This window comes from Sorex fumeus, unplaced genomic scaffold (assembly GCF_029834395.1).
Source record: "Sorex fumeus unplaced genomic scaffold, SorFum_2.1 ptg000013l, whole genome shotgun sequence".
Taxonomy (NCBI): domain Eukaryota; kingdom Metazoa; phylum Chordata; class Mammalia; order Eulipotyphla; family Soricidae; genus Sorex; species Sorex fumeus.
The window spans coordinates 13,950,307-13,967,248 of NW_026606070.1; the positions used below are offsets into that span (position 1 = coordinate 13,950,307).

The 16,942-nt window shown below is 41.3% G+C and overlaps 1 protein-coding gene across 2 annotated transcripts in view; it reads right to left on the reverse strand.

The window, feature by feature from the left end:
* Positions 1 to 16,942, reverse strand: part of MTHFD2L (methylenetetrahydrofolate dehydrogenase (NADP+ dependent) 2 like) — a 109,810-nt gene that overhangs the window by 60,379 nt on the left and 32,489 nt on the right. For both annotated transcript variants that reach the window (XM_056111292.1, XM_056111291.1), the window contains one exon: positions 8,448 to 8,540. In XM_056111292.1, coding sequence (XP_055967267.1) covers positions 8,448 to 8,540 — 93 coding nt within the window. The remainder of the gene's footprint in view (positions 1 to 8,447; positions 8,541 to 16,942) is intronic.

Sequence of the window (16,942 nt, forward strand, 5' to 3'; positions counted from 1 at the left end):
ACACTAAGTCAAAAATTTGTACACCAAACATAAGAGACTAACACCCAAGAGTGGCCAAGATTAGTAGCAGGAGTTTCGCTCCATGGCTTGGAGGCCAGCCACACATGCTAGGAGAAAAGGGAGCTCAGATAGAGAAGGGAGCACCAAAGAAAGGGTGTTGGGAGGATCCTCCCAGAATGGGAGAAGCATGCTGAAAGAAGAATACAGACCAAATATGATTGGCACTCAATGCCTCTTTTGCAAACCATAACAACCAAAAGGAGAGAGAGAACAAAAGGGAACGCCCTGCAACAGAGTCAGGGTGGGGTGGGGAGATGGGGGGTGGGAGGGATACTGGGACCCGTGATGGTGGAAAATGGGCACTGGTGGAGGGATGGGTATTTGGTCATTGTATAATTGAAACCCAAGCACAAAAATTTGTAAGTCTACAACTGTACCTCATCGTGTTTCTAATAAAAATAATAAAAATAAAAATTAAATTAAAAAAATTAAAAAAAATTTGTACACCAGGTTTACACCAGCATTATTCACAAAAGATACAACAAGGAATCAACCCAAATGCTGTCAATATACAACTGAATGAGAAGACTGTAACATTTATACTCCACATACTACTACTTATTTTTAAAAAGGAAAAAGATGAAATTGCTTCTTTTTTTTTGCAATTAGATGAAAAGAACTACAGGTGATAAGTGAGATGAGTAAGAAAGTGAAAATAATGCAAATAGTTAAAACAAAATAACTCACAAAAATAATATAAAATAAAATAAACACAATAAAATCAATTCCTAGACTTAGTGAAAACTATGGTGGTCATCAGAAGGAAAGTGGGATGTTGGGGGAAAATAGAAAAGTCTTTCTGATGTGAAATGGCACTACGACATTTGGTCGTGGATCAGAGGTGAAAAGATATAATAATATTCTCCTGAAATATTATATACTGCAGATCAATAATAAAGCAATTTGGAGAAAAATAAGGAGTGGCATGTGGCTTATAAAGAAACAAAGCTAGGGATAGGTAATGTCCTGTTTTAAAGAGCCTTAGACTCTGACCAGAGAACTGAACTTACCCAGGGCAGGAGGATGTGGGCTCTAACATCAATGAACACAGTGGAGGGACACTGGCACGTTGGTGGCAGGGGTGACACTGTACCCGTAAAAGGGATAAACATTTGCTCTCATGCAAACCTGTGTTATCTAAATAAAAAATAACTGCAAAACTTAAACAAAAAGCAACCAAATTATTTATTATTTCTAAATGTTTATATGCAATGGCTCAAGATGGGCTATGTATACTTAATAGTCTAACATTTGTTGAGTATTTGTAATATGCGAGGCTTTGTGCTATGCTCTTTATGTGGCTTGGATGGAATAACAATACTATCTAAGAGTTTATTATTCTTCAATGAAGCTGAAGGTTAGCGATGACTTGTCCAAAGTTACATAATTAGCAAGAAGTAGAGTTGGGATTCGCAATTGGAAATTCTTATTTGATCAGGGCCTGTGCATTTACACTACCCTGAATCACTGGGAAAAAAAAAAAACTGGTGACACTGAGATAAATGTAAAATTTAGGAAAGCAGGAAGAGATTGCAAATAGAGAAGCAGAGGTGTCCTGGTGCCAAACTAGGAAATGAAAACTAGGATATGGGGAGAACAATAGCGTTACTCAAGCCATGAAATGTGCATCTACTCAGGCATCCAGGGCTGTAAGTGAGCAAGTTTCACTCCTGAGTCGGATGAGCTGCAGATGGTGGAGTAGACGACATTCCACACCCCACCCCGAAGTCTGCTCAGTGTCCTGGCATCTAAAAAATTACCGGCCCTGCTGCAAAGAGGAGGAAGTTCATCAGAGGGAAAACTTCATTGAGAACCCAGGGTGATGTTTGATGGGAGTACATTTAAAACTTTATGACACACTGCAAGAGGTGGTGAAAAGAAATTGGTTGGTCTCTTGGTGTTTTATGACTGGTTAAGTATAAATATACCAAATTACTCGACTGGATAAGGCCATTTATGCTATTTTATATTATAGTATCTATCATTAAAAATGTTGTAATAGCGACGCTGGAGTTCTCACTATAAAGGTTCGTTCATCATGCTGGAGGGGATGGCTTAGTGGGAAAAAAATACTAGCTTTCACCAATGATGACACTCCGTATCCAGAGGTTAATAGACGAGTGGCTTTGACTCAGCAGCTCATCTTCTGACTGAAACTAGTTCGACAGAGTTTACTCAGATGGGTGGAGGGTCCTTTGAACAATGTCTTGTGGGGGGATACACCTTACCCTGCCTGGATAATGAGATTCTTGGAACTTTTACAAACTTAGGATTTTCCTCTAGTTTCCTGGAAGCACATGCTATCGTAGAGTTAAAAGAACCTTTAAGGCATTCTTGGATTTGCTGTCAAGTTCCAAAGAGCCTTTCCTTCTTCATCATTGGGTTCCATAAGGCCTCCCCTTTCTGTCCACCCAACCCCATCTTAGATTTTCTATAATCAGCTGACTAGTTTCTTCACCTTTCTCATAATTTTTTTTAATTTCTTTTTTTAATTTAACTTTCCCCTTACACCTTATATAAACACTGTGGTTTACAAAGTTGTTCATGGTGCTTTGCTACAGATGTTCTGTATACCAACACAAATCCCACTGCTATTACACCTTCCTATCACCATTATCTCCAATATTTCCAACCACCCCTCAAACCCACCCATATGAGGCTCTCGATGATTTATTTTATACTCTTTGTTATAATTTGCTAAAAGAAAGATCAAAAGAAGAAAGTTTCATCAGAAGAAAGTTAGAGAAGATTGTGTATCTCACAAGCTATAACTAAGATATTGTTACAGGTTAAGCCTTCTGTGTTGATATTTTGCTGATCACGATTGGATGTCTTCTACATCACTTCCCATTCAATCCAGTGTTGCTATTCCTAGTTTATCCATATTGTAGGGCTTGAGGGGTCAAGCAGCCATGTGCTCCAGAAGTCCAAAATTTTTAGCAAGATGATACAGCTGAAGTTAAATTTTCAACTGGGTGGCACTTTGGGGTGCGTGTATGACTGTCATAACTTCCAGAAGTACAGGGAGATGTTGGGAGGTAGTTCATTCCCAACTCCGTGAAAGGCTAGAGATTTCAGTGACAAAGCCTGCATACCTGAGTTTTTCCACAGATTAATTTCTGAATAAGGCTTGTTCGAAGCAGTGGATTCTACTGAGGCGCATGGCGGATTATGGAGCGTGGAGGTCTTTGGTTTCTCCTAATTTCTTAATCTTAACATTTACATTAAGTTCAGTCCATCATCTATTTAACAATATACATGACTGTTTTATGAACAAACCTTTTGCTTTCCTGACTTTATTAACTATATTGACAAGTAAAGAATGTTTAATAGTTCACAAAAATTAAGCGACTACATGTACATCACTCAACAAATGTAATGATACCATCATCATAAAATAATCTTTTAAACATTTTGACGTTTTGCTTTTGGATCACACCCGGCTGTGCTCAGTGATTATTTCTGGCTCTGCACTCAAGGATCACTCCTGGCAGACTCAGGGGGCCTTATGGGGTGCCACGGATCAAACCCATTACTCACTAGACTATTTCTCTAGCCCCCTTTTTACATTTTGGTCAGCTAAATTTATAGCAGTTTGAAGTCTTTGTTCCAGATATAATCTCAACAACACTACAGTACGTATTAAGTAAATATCCACTGTGTCAGATATTGTTCTAAGAACTTGCTATCATGCTTAAATAAATAGCAATAATGACAACCATGAACAGAAGTTATGAGCTATAACAATGAACTGAACTTTAAAAAGACATGGATTCTGGGGCTCAGAGAGGTAGCTTTGTATAGGAATTTGAAGCTTCTTTTTTTGGGGGGGGGTGAGTTTTGGCTCACTCCCAGTAATGCTCAGAGTTAACTCCTTGCTCCCCACTCAGGAAATACTCCTGAGTGATGCTCAGGGGATCCTATGGGATGCCGAGGTCTGAACCCATATCAGTCACATGCAAGGCAAATACCCTACCCTCTGTACTATCTCTCTGGCCCATGAAGCCTCCTTTCTAAATGCATTGTCTCATAGGGTCTGATTGTCTCATTTGTATTAGTCTAAATCTGTTTTTCAGGGACATGTCTAAAATGAAGTGATAGAGAGTGACACCTATAAGGTTAGGACTAGATGAATTGGAGAAACTGGGAAGATCAGATTAATATCTACATATATTCATTTTATTCATGCTCCAGGACTGTCACACAATTATTTCCTCTTTTACTTTTTTCTCTTCTGCAAGCTCATTCCGAGATTTCATCACCGCATTCTTCAGTGTCATCTCTCTGACTTTATCAATCACTCGGAAACCTCACATTGCTCGTCCTTCTGCTCTTCCTGATTTCTAGATGTGACTGATTCCATATATGCTGACATTCCAGTTATGACAATGAGCCAGCCCTCCCTGCTCAGCTACCACTGCCATTAGATCATTATCTCTTCTTTAATACTCGCTTTTGATTGTATTTGTTTATTTCCCACACATTGCCTGATGTGGTCATTTTTCATTCCTATTGTCTGGTTGTATGGGATCTCTTTTCATTTTTTTACATGAATTCGGGCCTTTTCTACTATATCATTTCATTGATATATTTTATCCTTAAAATTCCAGGTGATTAATTAAAAAGAAAGAAACATAACAACCTGTCACCAACTCCTGTTGAGTTCATTTGTCCCCCAAATTTTATTAGCTATATACTTATTCCCTCAGGACGACTCTAGGGCTATTTATTAACAAGGCATTTAACATTCAGCATTTAACACATATTTGTATCTAGTTAGACGTCTCCGAGCTAGAATAGAAGGCAAGGGAAAAAGACCCACTTGCACTGGACTCAAATGTCTACCAGCCAGGCACTTGACTGGCGCCCTCTTGTGGTAAGGAAATACGCACCCGAAAATGGCCTCAACACTGTCTGCACACCAGGGGATGGAGTACCTGCTGCCTCCTATTTTGTTAATTTTATACAATTATTTTTTCTTTTTTTTTGGGGGGGGGGAGTTTTGTTTTTGAAACAGAAGTTCTCAGAGCTCAGATCTCGGAGCTGCAATCCAGGATCACTCCAGGAGGGGCCCAAGGAAACCAGACTATGGTGCTAAGTATGGTACATTGGTGGGCCGCGTGCAAAGCAAAAGCATGACCTGCTATACTATTGCTCCAGCCCCTATCAATCTTGACCTTCCTTTCCCGTCTTTCCCCTGTATTTCCTTATGTCTTTTTATTGGAGAGGTGGTGAGGAGAGCCACACCAGGCAGTGCTCAGGGAACTTACTCCTGGCTAGAGGTTGATCCCAGCAGTCCTCATGACACTAGGGATCCAACTGGGACTAGGCTGGTGCAAGAGAAGCACCTCCACCCCTGTACTATCTCTCTGGTCCTATCTTACTTTTTTAACAATCCAGTGGTACAATATAAGAAACTAAAGGGTGATGATAATGTGGGTACAGTGACTTTTGATACAACAGCCTGATTTTGTCCCAAGAGAACTCCATGATCCCTGTAAGAGATCTGTGACAGGCCACTAGCCATTCTCATTATAAGACAGCAAAGCATAGGTCAGGACATAGCACAAAGGACTGGAGTGCATGCCCTGCAAGCCTGAGGCCTGAAGTTTGATCCGTAGTCCCAAATGGTCCCCAGAAGACACCTGACAGCTCCCCCAAACACTAAGCTAAAGAAGCACCTCACTGCTGGACCCCAGCACTGAACAGCCTGCCTGAATTACTGAGCCAGGGATACCCACAAGGGCACCCCAGAATACTGCAGGGGAACCACCAGCACAGCCCCCAAGAAAAAAAAACATTAATAATAAAAAATGAACATGAATGCATACTTTGGGATTTTTCCTCTTCTAAAAGAAAGCATTCATTTTAGATTATTATTGATAAGTGAGAGCTAAGATGAACTGTAAATTATTCCTTACTAGTCATTAACATGACCATTCAAATTCCTCTCTACTCATCAAAGTCTGATGCATGAATTCAAATAAATGTTTCTAAGGGCCAGAAAGATAGTTCAGGGTATAAGGTACTTGACTTGCACCATATACAGTCCCCCAGGAACCTCCAGGAATGATTCTTGAGTACAGAACCAGGAATAAGCCTGGTGTGGCCCCAAAACAACAACAACAAAAAAAAAAAATAAAATAAAATAAAAACAAAATGTTTTTGGAAAAAAAGGCCAATGTAATATTTGTCATGTATATATATATCAATTGGTGCAACATCTCACTACACTGTGATATGAAAAAATGTTTAACTTTTTCAAATCATCGCACAGTGGTAGGGCGTTTGCCTTGCACGCAGCCAACATGGCCGACCCGAGTTCGATTCCTCCGCCCCTCTCAGAGAGACCGGCAAGCTACCGAGAGTATCTCGCCCGCACGGCCCGCACGGCAGAGCCTGGCAAGCCTCCCCGTGATGTATTCAACATGCCAGACACAGTAACAACAAAGTCTCCAGTGGAGACGTTACTGGGCCCGCTCGAGCAAATCGATGAACAACGGGAGGGCCTTTACCTTTTACCTTTACCTTTTTTCAAATCACAATATCTTGTCATTCCCATTGAAAAATAAATCACATTTGCATCTACATAAAGAGTTTCCAAAAATCTATTCAGAAAAGACATTTGTACTCCTCTATTCATCACAGAACCATTCACAACAGTCAAATCTAGAAAAACCCAGTGACTGGATAAAGAAACTATAATTCAGATACATAATGGAATACTTCCCAACTATAAGAAAAATCAAGCAACTTGCTGTCTAGAGGTTGGATCTGAAGAGTGAAATTAATCAGGAGGAGGGGGACAGACACATAATGATCTCCCTGGTGTGTGGGATTATAAAGAGACATAATCAAGGTATAACAAATACCCAGAGGCAACAGAAACCAAGGACTGGTCTTCAATAGAGCTTACTACAGGGGAGGGATGGGGTATAGAGGGAGAAGAATACTAGAGCAAGTGAACACTCCGAGGGAGGATGTGTGAGGGACTGTGTTAGGCATGAGATTCAATCATTAATAGCACTGTGGGCTGGAGCGATAGCACAGTGGTAGGGCGTTTGCCTTGCACGCAGCCAACTTGGCCGACCCGAGTTCGATTTTTTCACCCCTCTCAGAGAGCCCGGCAAGTTACCGAGAGTATCTCGCCCGCATGGCAAAAAAGCTTGCCAAAGTCTGGCAAGCTCCCTGTGATGTATTCGATATGCCAAACACAGTAACAACAAAGTCTCATGAAGGAGACGTTACTGGGCCCGCTCGAGAAAATCGATGAACAACGGGAGGACGATTGTGATTGTTTGTGAATAGCACTTTAGATCATGGTGCCTGAAATAAAATTTTAATTTTTAAAAAAATTCCCATTTGAATATAATTTCTCGTAAAGACTATGAGATGTAATTACTTGTCCTAACTAATCCTTTATTTCCAGTAAAGCAGCTATTTCTATTTTTACTCCATAAGAAAAGTAAGGGAACAAGTGAAAGATCAATTCTGCCTTAATAAGGTATCAAGAAAAAAGGTAAATATCAGGCAACATGCACTCTGGGTTTCAGAGAAAGGCCTATAATAGAATAAGACATTGAATTAAAATAAGTTTAAAGTTTATTTAAACTACTATTGTTTTCCTCATCACAGCCAATTTATCCTGAAAATTTTACTCTTCTTTTATAGTTTATATGTAGCCATAAATGAAAGCAGAAAGTTTATAAATTACTAGTACACTGAACTGATGAGCAAAATGAAAAGCAGTCATGCCTTAAATATAGCAACTAATTCTTTGCAGTGCAGGAAAACTTAAGTCGCAAGAGCAAAAGTAAAAGTAAAGGGTGGCGTCATTTTGTATGTTTGAATATAAAACAAATTACAAAAAAAAAAATCCATGAAGTGCAATGCTATTTTCTCTATTCATACTTCTGTTCTAAAGTCAATTTTTCTTAACACACTATGTGTCAAACCATAATCAGACCATGTCAGTTTCCTATTGTTAATGTAGATTTAATGGACCAATATGATGATTACCAAGAAGCAGAACCCAGTTGATGGTAGTTAAACTTAACTCCTCTAAGAAACTATATAAATTAGGACTGGAGTGACAGTACAGTAGGTAGAGTGTTTGCCTTGCACATGGTCAACTCAGGTTCAATCCCTGGCATTCCATATGGTCTCCTGAGCATTGCCAGAAGTAATTCCTGAGTGCAAAACCAGGAGTAAGCCCTGAGCATCACCGGGTGTGGTTCTTCCCAAATCCCCCCTCCCCGCCAAAAAAAGGGGAAACTATATAAACTAGCTCCTCTAAGAAACTAGCTGTTCTTATAGATATGTCAGTATTTTGAACTGGAATTCCTCTGATTATAACATTCTACCAAATAAGATCCATAAAGATTTACCTGCAGCTACTATGATAACATCAGCCAACTGTGTGTGGATCTTCAGTTGTTCTCTGGGAGTGTATCTGTGAGCTATTGTCACAGTTGCATCACCTGGAATTTAAAAAAATGCCATTAATAATTATTGAAAGTTTTAAGCACCCCAATTCAATTTCTGTAAAACTATAAGGATTAGAAAGCTATTTTGAAATATTAAATCACTTTTGAGCAAAACCTAAAAAAGAAAAAGCTAGATGACCACAAGCATTGTGTCATCTAGCTTACACTGATCATAAACAAAATCAAATGAAGGGTTGAGGGGCCATTTGTCAGTAAGGCACTTGCCTTGGATGAGGTTAACCTAGGTTCTCCCCCTGGACTACATATGGTTCCTCAAGCCCTTCTAGGAGTGTTTCCTCAGCACAAAACCACGAGTAAGCTCTGTGCACAGCTGGTGTACCCAAAGCCCCCAACCCCAAATCAAAAAAACAAAACAGAATCAAATAAATCCAAATATGGTTAAGTATCATTCCAGCCGGAGTGATAGTACAGAGGGTAGGGCATTTGCCTTGCATGCAGCCAACATGGTCGACCCGAGTTCGATTCCTCCGCCCCTCTCAGAGAGCCTGGCAAGCTACTGAGAGTATCTCGCCCGCACGGCAAAGCCTGGCAAGCTACCCGTGACTTATTCAATATGCCAAACACAGTAACAACAAGTCTCACGATGGAGATGTTACTGGGCCCGCTCGAGCAAATCGATGAACAACGGGAAGACCGTGACCGTGACCGTGACCAATGGTTAAGTACTAACCATCATATAAGAAAATAAATAGGGTTCTAGAAATCCAGTATTTGAAAAAACTTTTTATTTACAGGTCAACATACAGGCACAGAGAATGACTTAATGGCTTACTAATAAAAGAAGCATAGATATTAGAGAGAAATATATAGAGAGCTATGCCTCTCGGTGAGCCCGGCAAGCTACCAAGACTATCCCGCCTGCACGGGCAGAGCCTGGCAAGATCCCTGTGGCATATTCGATATGCCAAATACAGTAACAACAACAGGTCTCATTCCCCTGACCCTGAAAGAGCCTCCAATCATTGGGAAAAGACGAGTAAGAAGAGGCTGCTAAAATCTCAGGACTGGAATAGAGACATTACTGGTGCCCACTCAAGTAAATCGATGATCAATGGGATGACAGTGATACAGTGATAGATATACTGGAAACAATAAGATAAACGCACATTGGGAGCACAGGTGAGCAGTCAATTCTCTATTAGGAAGGTATTAAGAAAGAGTTCCTAAAGAAAGCAGTTTGTCAGGCCTTAAAATATGAGTAGGGACATGCTAATTAGGGAAGGAATAAAAGGGCATTACGGACCAATAAAAATGCAGAAAAACATGAGGTAACTATGAAATATACTTTTGGGAAAAAAACAGGTTTGCAGTCAGAGAAAGCACTCACACATACTTCAGTGAGGTGACGTATGCATAAGAGAGGCTGGGAAGCTGGAAGATTAAAATGTAAGACAAGGGGCTGGAGACATAGTAGAGCAGGTACAGGGACTACTTTGATCCCCAGCACCCTACATGGTCTCCCAAGCCTTCCAGGGGCGATCCCTGAGCACTGCTTGATAAGGACCAAAAACAAACCATAAAAGATATATGTTAAGAAAGTAGATGTAAAAAAAAAAAAGTATACCCAGTCAGATCTGAATTCAAGATTAAAGGTCTAAAACAGGGGGCTGGAGCGATAGCAGAGCGGGTAGGGCATTTGCTTCGCATGCAGCCGACCCGGGTTCAATTCCCAGCATCCCATATGGTCCCGAGCATTGCTAGAAGTAATTCCTGAGTGCATGAGCCAGGAGTAACCTCTGTGCATTGCTGAGTGTGACCCAAAAAGCAAGAAAAAAAATAAAAATAAAGGTCTAAAACAATTTTGAGGAGGGGTGGGGACAAGTTGACCAGAAAAGAATTGTACTGTGAGTTCTCCATGGAATCAGTACAATGTAGGTCTAATACACACATAAAAACAAACTGGAACACAGCATCCCCTGACAAGTCTCACAAGGAAAATTCACTAGAGGAAAGGATTTCACCTCAGGGAGACTCAACTCAGTGGAATTTGGAATTTTGCAGACATTAGCAGACATTTGCAACTTTGCAGACATTCAGAGCAAAGGACAAGAGTTTCCCTGGGCAGGGCAGGGCTGAAGTAGAGATTCCAGGACTAAAGAAACCAGAAGTCCAGGACCTAACAGCAAACACCATCCTAAGGTAAGAGGGAGCTAAATGCTAAAGACTCACATAACATCCGTTTTAAACTCACGTTAGCTAAGAGAAAACGGATTCAGTTCTCAGCAGCACAATCCAGTTGGTTACTGCTCCCACCTCGAGCCCAGAGTGAGCTCTCCAGAGTGAGCCAAGCTCTACAGGGCCGTTCCTGAGCCAACAAGGACCCGCCGGCTCACTGCCAGAGAGATTCCTATCAAGCCACTAGCCATTGTCCAGAGCTCATTTCTGTACCGGATCTCGTGAGTTGCAGTCTCTGGACTCCCTAAGCACCACAAACGTTTGTACAACCACGTGTGGCTGGGCTGAGAACAGGTGTTCTGGAGCAGAGGGGAGCACAGTCAACTCAGCAGGGCCACCCGAGACCCACCCAGCTGCTCCTTCTGGACAGGCTCAGTCACAAGCCCACCTCAACAGCCTCCCTATCTCACTGTCTCAGTTCTACCCTTCAAGTTCCAGCTGTCACACCAGGCAGCACGGAATCCAGGGAAGTCCCAAAAACACAGGTACATCTGAGCCATCCTCTAAATCAGTGGATGCTGAGTGCAAAAGGTCCATTATTCTCCTTAGATGTTTCCCTAAAATGGGTAAGTCAAGAGGGCACTCCTCGGAGGTGTTTTCTGTTTGCGAAAAGATGAAGATTTCCAGGAGGAATGGTGAGTGATTTTTTTCCTGAAAAGGAGGCAAGGAGACCAAGTAAATCTGGGGCTGCCTGCCTTAGACCAACAGGCAAAATGACAGGCAAAATGACTTTTTCAGATCACTTCCTAGTTTCCTTTCTCTCCCTCCCCCTAGTAAGTGCAGTCTCCTCAGAGACACATGCTGTAGATGGGTCCCTCCACCTTCTGTACAGTATGGGGCGGGATGGGGGTGGGGGGGACAGACGCTCACCCTCCACCATCTCACTGGCTGAAGAGCAACAGCCACTGCCTTCTCTGCCATCACTGCCCCGGATGCTCCGGGTCCCACCGATTCTGCCCTCAGTCACCCCCTCTGGAAGCCAATTCACCCATTTTCAGGTGTCCAGATGGAAAAAGCTTGAGCGGGTCCTTATATGCTGTGCAGAGGCACCTAATGTTCTTTTTTTTCGATAGCACAGTGGGTAGGGCGTTCGCCTTACAAGCGGCCAACATGGCCGACCCGAGTTCGATTCCTCCGCCCCTCTCGGAGAGCCTGGCAAGCTACCAAGAGTATTCGATATGCCAGACACAGTAACAACAAAGTCTCCAATGGAGACGTTACTGGGCCCGCTCGAGCAAATCGACGATCAACGGGAGGACCTTTACCTTTACATATATTTTTATATATTTTATTTTCACAATAGTTCATTGCAGATACTATTCAAACACCAATCCCACCACCGAGCACCTTCCCAACCACAATGAGAGGGAAGTGTATGAAGGCTGTTGTTTTCCATTCTGGAGCCATTTAAGCCCATACATAAGAGAATACAAGCAAGTATGTTAAAATCAAACAAATGTGTGCTACTTTTGGTACGTAAGTGGGCTAGAGTATAAGAAGGAAATTCTGCGTCACTCTCTTCTGGGAGCTTTGGTTTATAGTCTCTGGGTCTTGACAGTTGATGAGATTACATGGCGCTGGGGGCAATTTGTGGGTGTGACTGTCAAGCTACTGGAAAACTCGGGAGCTGGGGGAAAGCAGTCCAGTCCCGATCTGAGTGGGCATGGGTATCTCAGCCCCAGGTCCTGCATACCTGGGTTTTTCTGCCAGTTCCCACTTGGGTTAGGGTCATCCAAGCGTGTGGAGAGTGGCCTTGAGCATGGTGGTGGTTGGATTCTGGAGGTTTTCAGCTCCCGGGGTTCTGTTTGGGGCAGTGAGGGAAACTAATCCTGCCCAGTGAAGCACCTAAAGTCTTTTAATGGTGATGCACGTCCAATTTGTTGTAAAGCAAGGGGGAGAGGAAAAGCGGAAGGCTCAACCAGCCACAATACTGATACCAATCCTAGAGGAAATCGATTCTTGATGTGAGCAGGAATTCGTTTTGTGTCTGTTCTAATCTTCTTTAGCCATACCTTTTCTACCCTTTCTCACTAATAAAAGATGTTCCACAGAATAAGGAAAGAGTCTATTATCGGACCAACTGTTAAAAGCATCTTCCTTTTTAAGAGCTGAAGTTTAGGTTTTTTGCATCTCTTACTGTGATTTTAAGTCTAGTTTTGACACAGCTCAGAACTAGTCACAACTTCCTTTTCTATGAAGCAAGCACCTGTTTGTACCTGTATCAACAGATGAAGCAACATGGCAAACCCCATAGGACTCACTCAGGCTTTTACTCTGTCCGAATAAGGAAGGATGGGTCCTTTCCAATACATTAGTTCAAGCCATGGCTTAAAGGTGAAAGCACTGAAGTAATTGCAGGGAGGAAAACTAAGTTAACTCATTAACCCGATGGAAAAACAGAAGCTTAAGCTCTATTTTAAGACAAATATCTGGGGCTGGAGCTGTAGCACAGCAGGTAGGGCATTTGTCTTGCATGTGGCACACCCAGGTTCTATTCCCAGCATCCCATATGGTCCTCTGAGCACCGCCAGGAGTAATTCCTGAGTGCATGAGCCAGGAGAAACCCCCGTGCATAACCAGGTGTGACCCCAAAAGCAAATAAAATAAAATAAAATAAGACAAATGTCTGCAGAGGTCTAAAGAGTTTAGATTTAAACATGCCATTTCTTTTCTCACTTCCAAAGCAGATATTTCATCTTTCAGCAAAAACAAACCAAGAAGTCTTTCTACAGAAAAATTATCAGTAGAAGCTAAATAGGCACAGCCAAATTGTATGTGAATAAAATAATTAGCCCATTTATATCAGAATTTATATAAAATCTGCCTTCGGTGCTTTTTGGATTCTTCAGAGGGCTTCTGCCAGAAGTCAAGGTAGTTGGTTTGCCCTATAACTTATGAAAAATTTACTTCCTTTTTAGTTTCAATGGAAAATTCCATAAAAGGGATTTATACTCTGCCATCTCCCCCAGACTCTACTGTCTCATTTTCTACATAAACAATGGCACTGTAGCACTGTCCTCCCGGATGAGTGGGCAAGAGTAACATCTCCATTGTGAGACTTGTTATTACTGTTTTGGGCATATTGAATATGTCACGGGTAGTGTGCAGGCGGGATATTCTTGGTAGCTTGCTGGGTTCTCCAAAAGGGACAGAGGAATCGAATCTGGGTTGGCTGCATGCAAGGCAAACACTCTACCCCTGTGCTATCGCTCCAGACCATATAAGTAATAAAATGTAAAAATTTTAAAAAGAGAGAACTTATTATATATACTTTAGTACTTTGTCCAGATGAACTTATATATTCTATACAAAAGACAAAATTCAAGTTCACTTAGTCTGGTTGCAGTGCCAGAAAAAGAACTGTTGATGTTCACAGTAGTAAAGCCAGAGTGAGCACTCAGTGACTTGAACGCTTCAGCAGAACAGCATTCTGAGGATTATCTTCCTGACTCTTTTAGGAAACATGAATGATCTCTTAGGTGATACATCTTTTTCCCTAGGGATAAATTCTGCCTTTGGATCTCACCTGAAACACAGCAATAGTACTGATAATAGAGCATCTCATGAGAGAAAATTCACAGAAAGTCATGCTAATACACAAAGTATGTCTTTAACTTTATCTTCTTATAACTTCTTGTAATTTGCAAAATGAAGATCCACGTTCCTGATCTTAAAGGAATACTACCCTCTCTCAACTCTGGAAGTCCACTTGTGGAATGTTTTCCACTTGGATTGCACCTTATTTCTCTGGACAGGTTACAGGACACTCAAAATTTAAGCCTTCCTTTCATGGTAAAAATGAACCATATTTTAATACGTTTGTATCTCATCAAGACTGAGCTAGTTCTTTTTTGTTTGATAGTTCACCCCTTTTAAACATCTATTCCAAAGGTCTAAAGAGTAAGAGCAATTGTTGTGAGGCAGTCCAGTTCAGATCATATAAGGTTTTATATATCACAGTAGGGAATTTGGACTTTATCTTAGCATTATGTTCCAAGTGTAAGGAGAGTTATGGATGGCTGATGATTGAGACTTGCCATAGGATAAATCAGAGACCTATAGTAGCCGAACGAAGAATAGAATCAGGGAGATCAATATGTAAATGTTAATGTCCAAGCAAGATATGGATCTTATTAGCAAAGGTGGTAAAATTAGATGTATATTTTACAGATTGCTAACAATGGGTCAGGCATGAGAAATATGTAAAAAAAAAAAAAAAAGAAAGGTGTGAACAACTAAGTGAGTTGATAGTGCCACATAACAAGATGTGAAAGGTTCTGAAGAGTAAAATTAAGAATGTAGGAGCCTGTGGATTTGATTACGAAGCTCAACGTTTCACTTGCAAGGTCTTGGGTTCCATCCTTGGGCGCCATAAGCTCCCCAAGTACTGCGGGGTGTAGCTGTATAGCACGTAACTCTGAAAACCTTGGGAAGTGGCCCCAGGGCAACAACAAAGTGTGAAGGTAAGTTTAAAGTGCCCATTGGCCGTTCAGGTGGCGCTGTCCTTTAGAACTTATGTAAGTCTGTATTGATGGCACTTAAAGTTATGGAGCTGGAAAGGACAGTTTGAGGAAGGGCCATGGAAAAAAGAAAGTTAGTTCTGGACTCATTCCAACACTTTGCTGGGTCTCTCTCAACCCTGAGTATATTAGAGCTCCTTAATGAAACAGTTAAACGAGCTTTATCGACCTTTTGGGGAGGCAAAACAAACAAAAAATAATGAAACTCAGGTCTAATCTCATAAAGATCCTGATTTAGTGGTTTTGTTTGAGGCTCATAGTGTATGTATTTTTAAAGCTCTGGAAGACAGTTAATTGCATACCTCTAATTTAGAACTGGAAAGAGGAGAATGCCCCCAAAACAGAAATAACTACTGAGATCAAAGAAATACACACCTGTGGTAGCTTTAATCTGTGCTGTAATAATAGAATAGCCAAAAATTGTGGCTATAGAACTAGATTTAAAATAATACTATAAACCTTACTCAACCCATTACATTGTTTTCTGTTTATCGGAACCCTTGGGAGAAATTACTTTTTGGTCTCAACATCAGAAAATGGCTTATTTATCCTGAGGATAGAATTTAACTTTAAAGATACTAATCGGGAAAACAATCATTCTTTTCTGAGAACTAAGAAATTCTCAGGATGAAATAAGTATATTTGTATTATTAGCACTGTTTTAGCACTGTCCTCCCGTTGTTCATTGATTTGCTCAAGCGGTCCCAGTAACGTCTCCATTGTGAGACTTGGTGTCACTGTGTTTGGCATATTGAATACATCACGGGTAGCTTGCCAGGCTTTGCCGTGTGGGTGAGATACTCTCGGTAGCTTGCCGGGCTCTCTGAGAGGGGCAGAGAAATCGAACCCAGGTCGGCCAGGCCAACTGCGTGGGAGGCAAACGCCCTATCGCTGTGCTATTACTCCAGCCCCAAAATAAGTAACCCAATCATAAAAAAATAACTTAGACCCAATCACAGAAATTTACCAAACATGTAAATAAAGCACACCCATATATTTAAAAAAGCAGCATGCTCGGCAGTGGGAGTGACTGAATAAGATATGCCTCTTTTCGGCAGTACACTTATTATCCTTGGCTTCTTTTTTGTTTCCAGGCCCTGCTTCCCTTTCCCATAAACTATTTCTCATTTTTACTGTTTTACATATTGCTGTAGTCCACCTTAAATATGTGTTAAAATAGGTACATTATACTATGTAACATGACTTGAGTATTTACTTTGTATGAACTAACTAGCTCATTGACTTCTGCCTCCCAACAACCTCACATTTATTTTTGTTTTAATTCAGAAAAATTTGGGTGACTTATGTAAAAAATATCCCTCACTGTACACAGTAAAAATCTGACAAATGTATTAGGGTATTTATACCCCTTTCAAGGGTGGGAAACCTTTGTTCTGTCGGGGCCATACAGATATTTGTAACATCATTTGTGGGTCATGCAATATGGGCAATCCTCCTAAAAAACAGTTCATTATGTTTTGTAGTGGGCTGGAGTGATAGCACAGTGGGTAGGGCGTTTGCCTTGCATGCGGCCGACCTGGCCAACCTGAGTTCGATTCCTCCGCCCCTCTCGGAGAGTCTGGCAAACTACCGAGAGTATCTCACCCTCACGGCAAAGCCTGGCAAGCTCCCCATGATGTATTCAATATGACAAACACAGTAACAAGAAGTCTCACAATG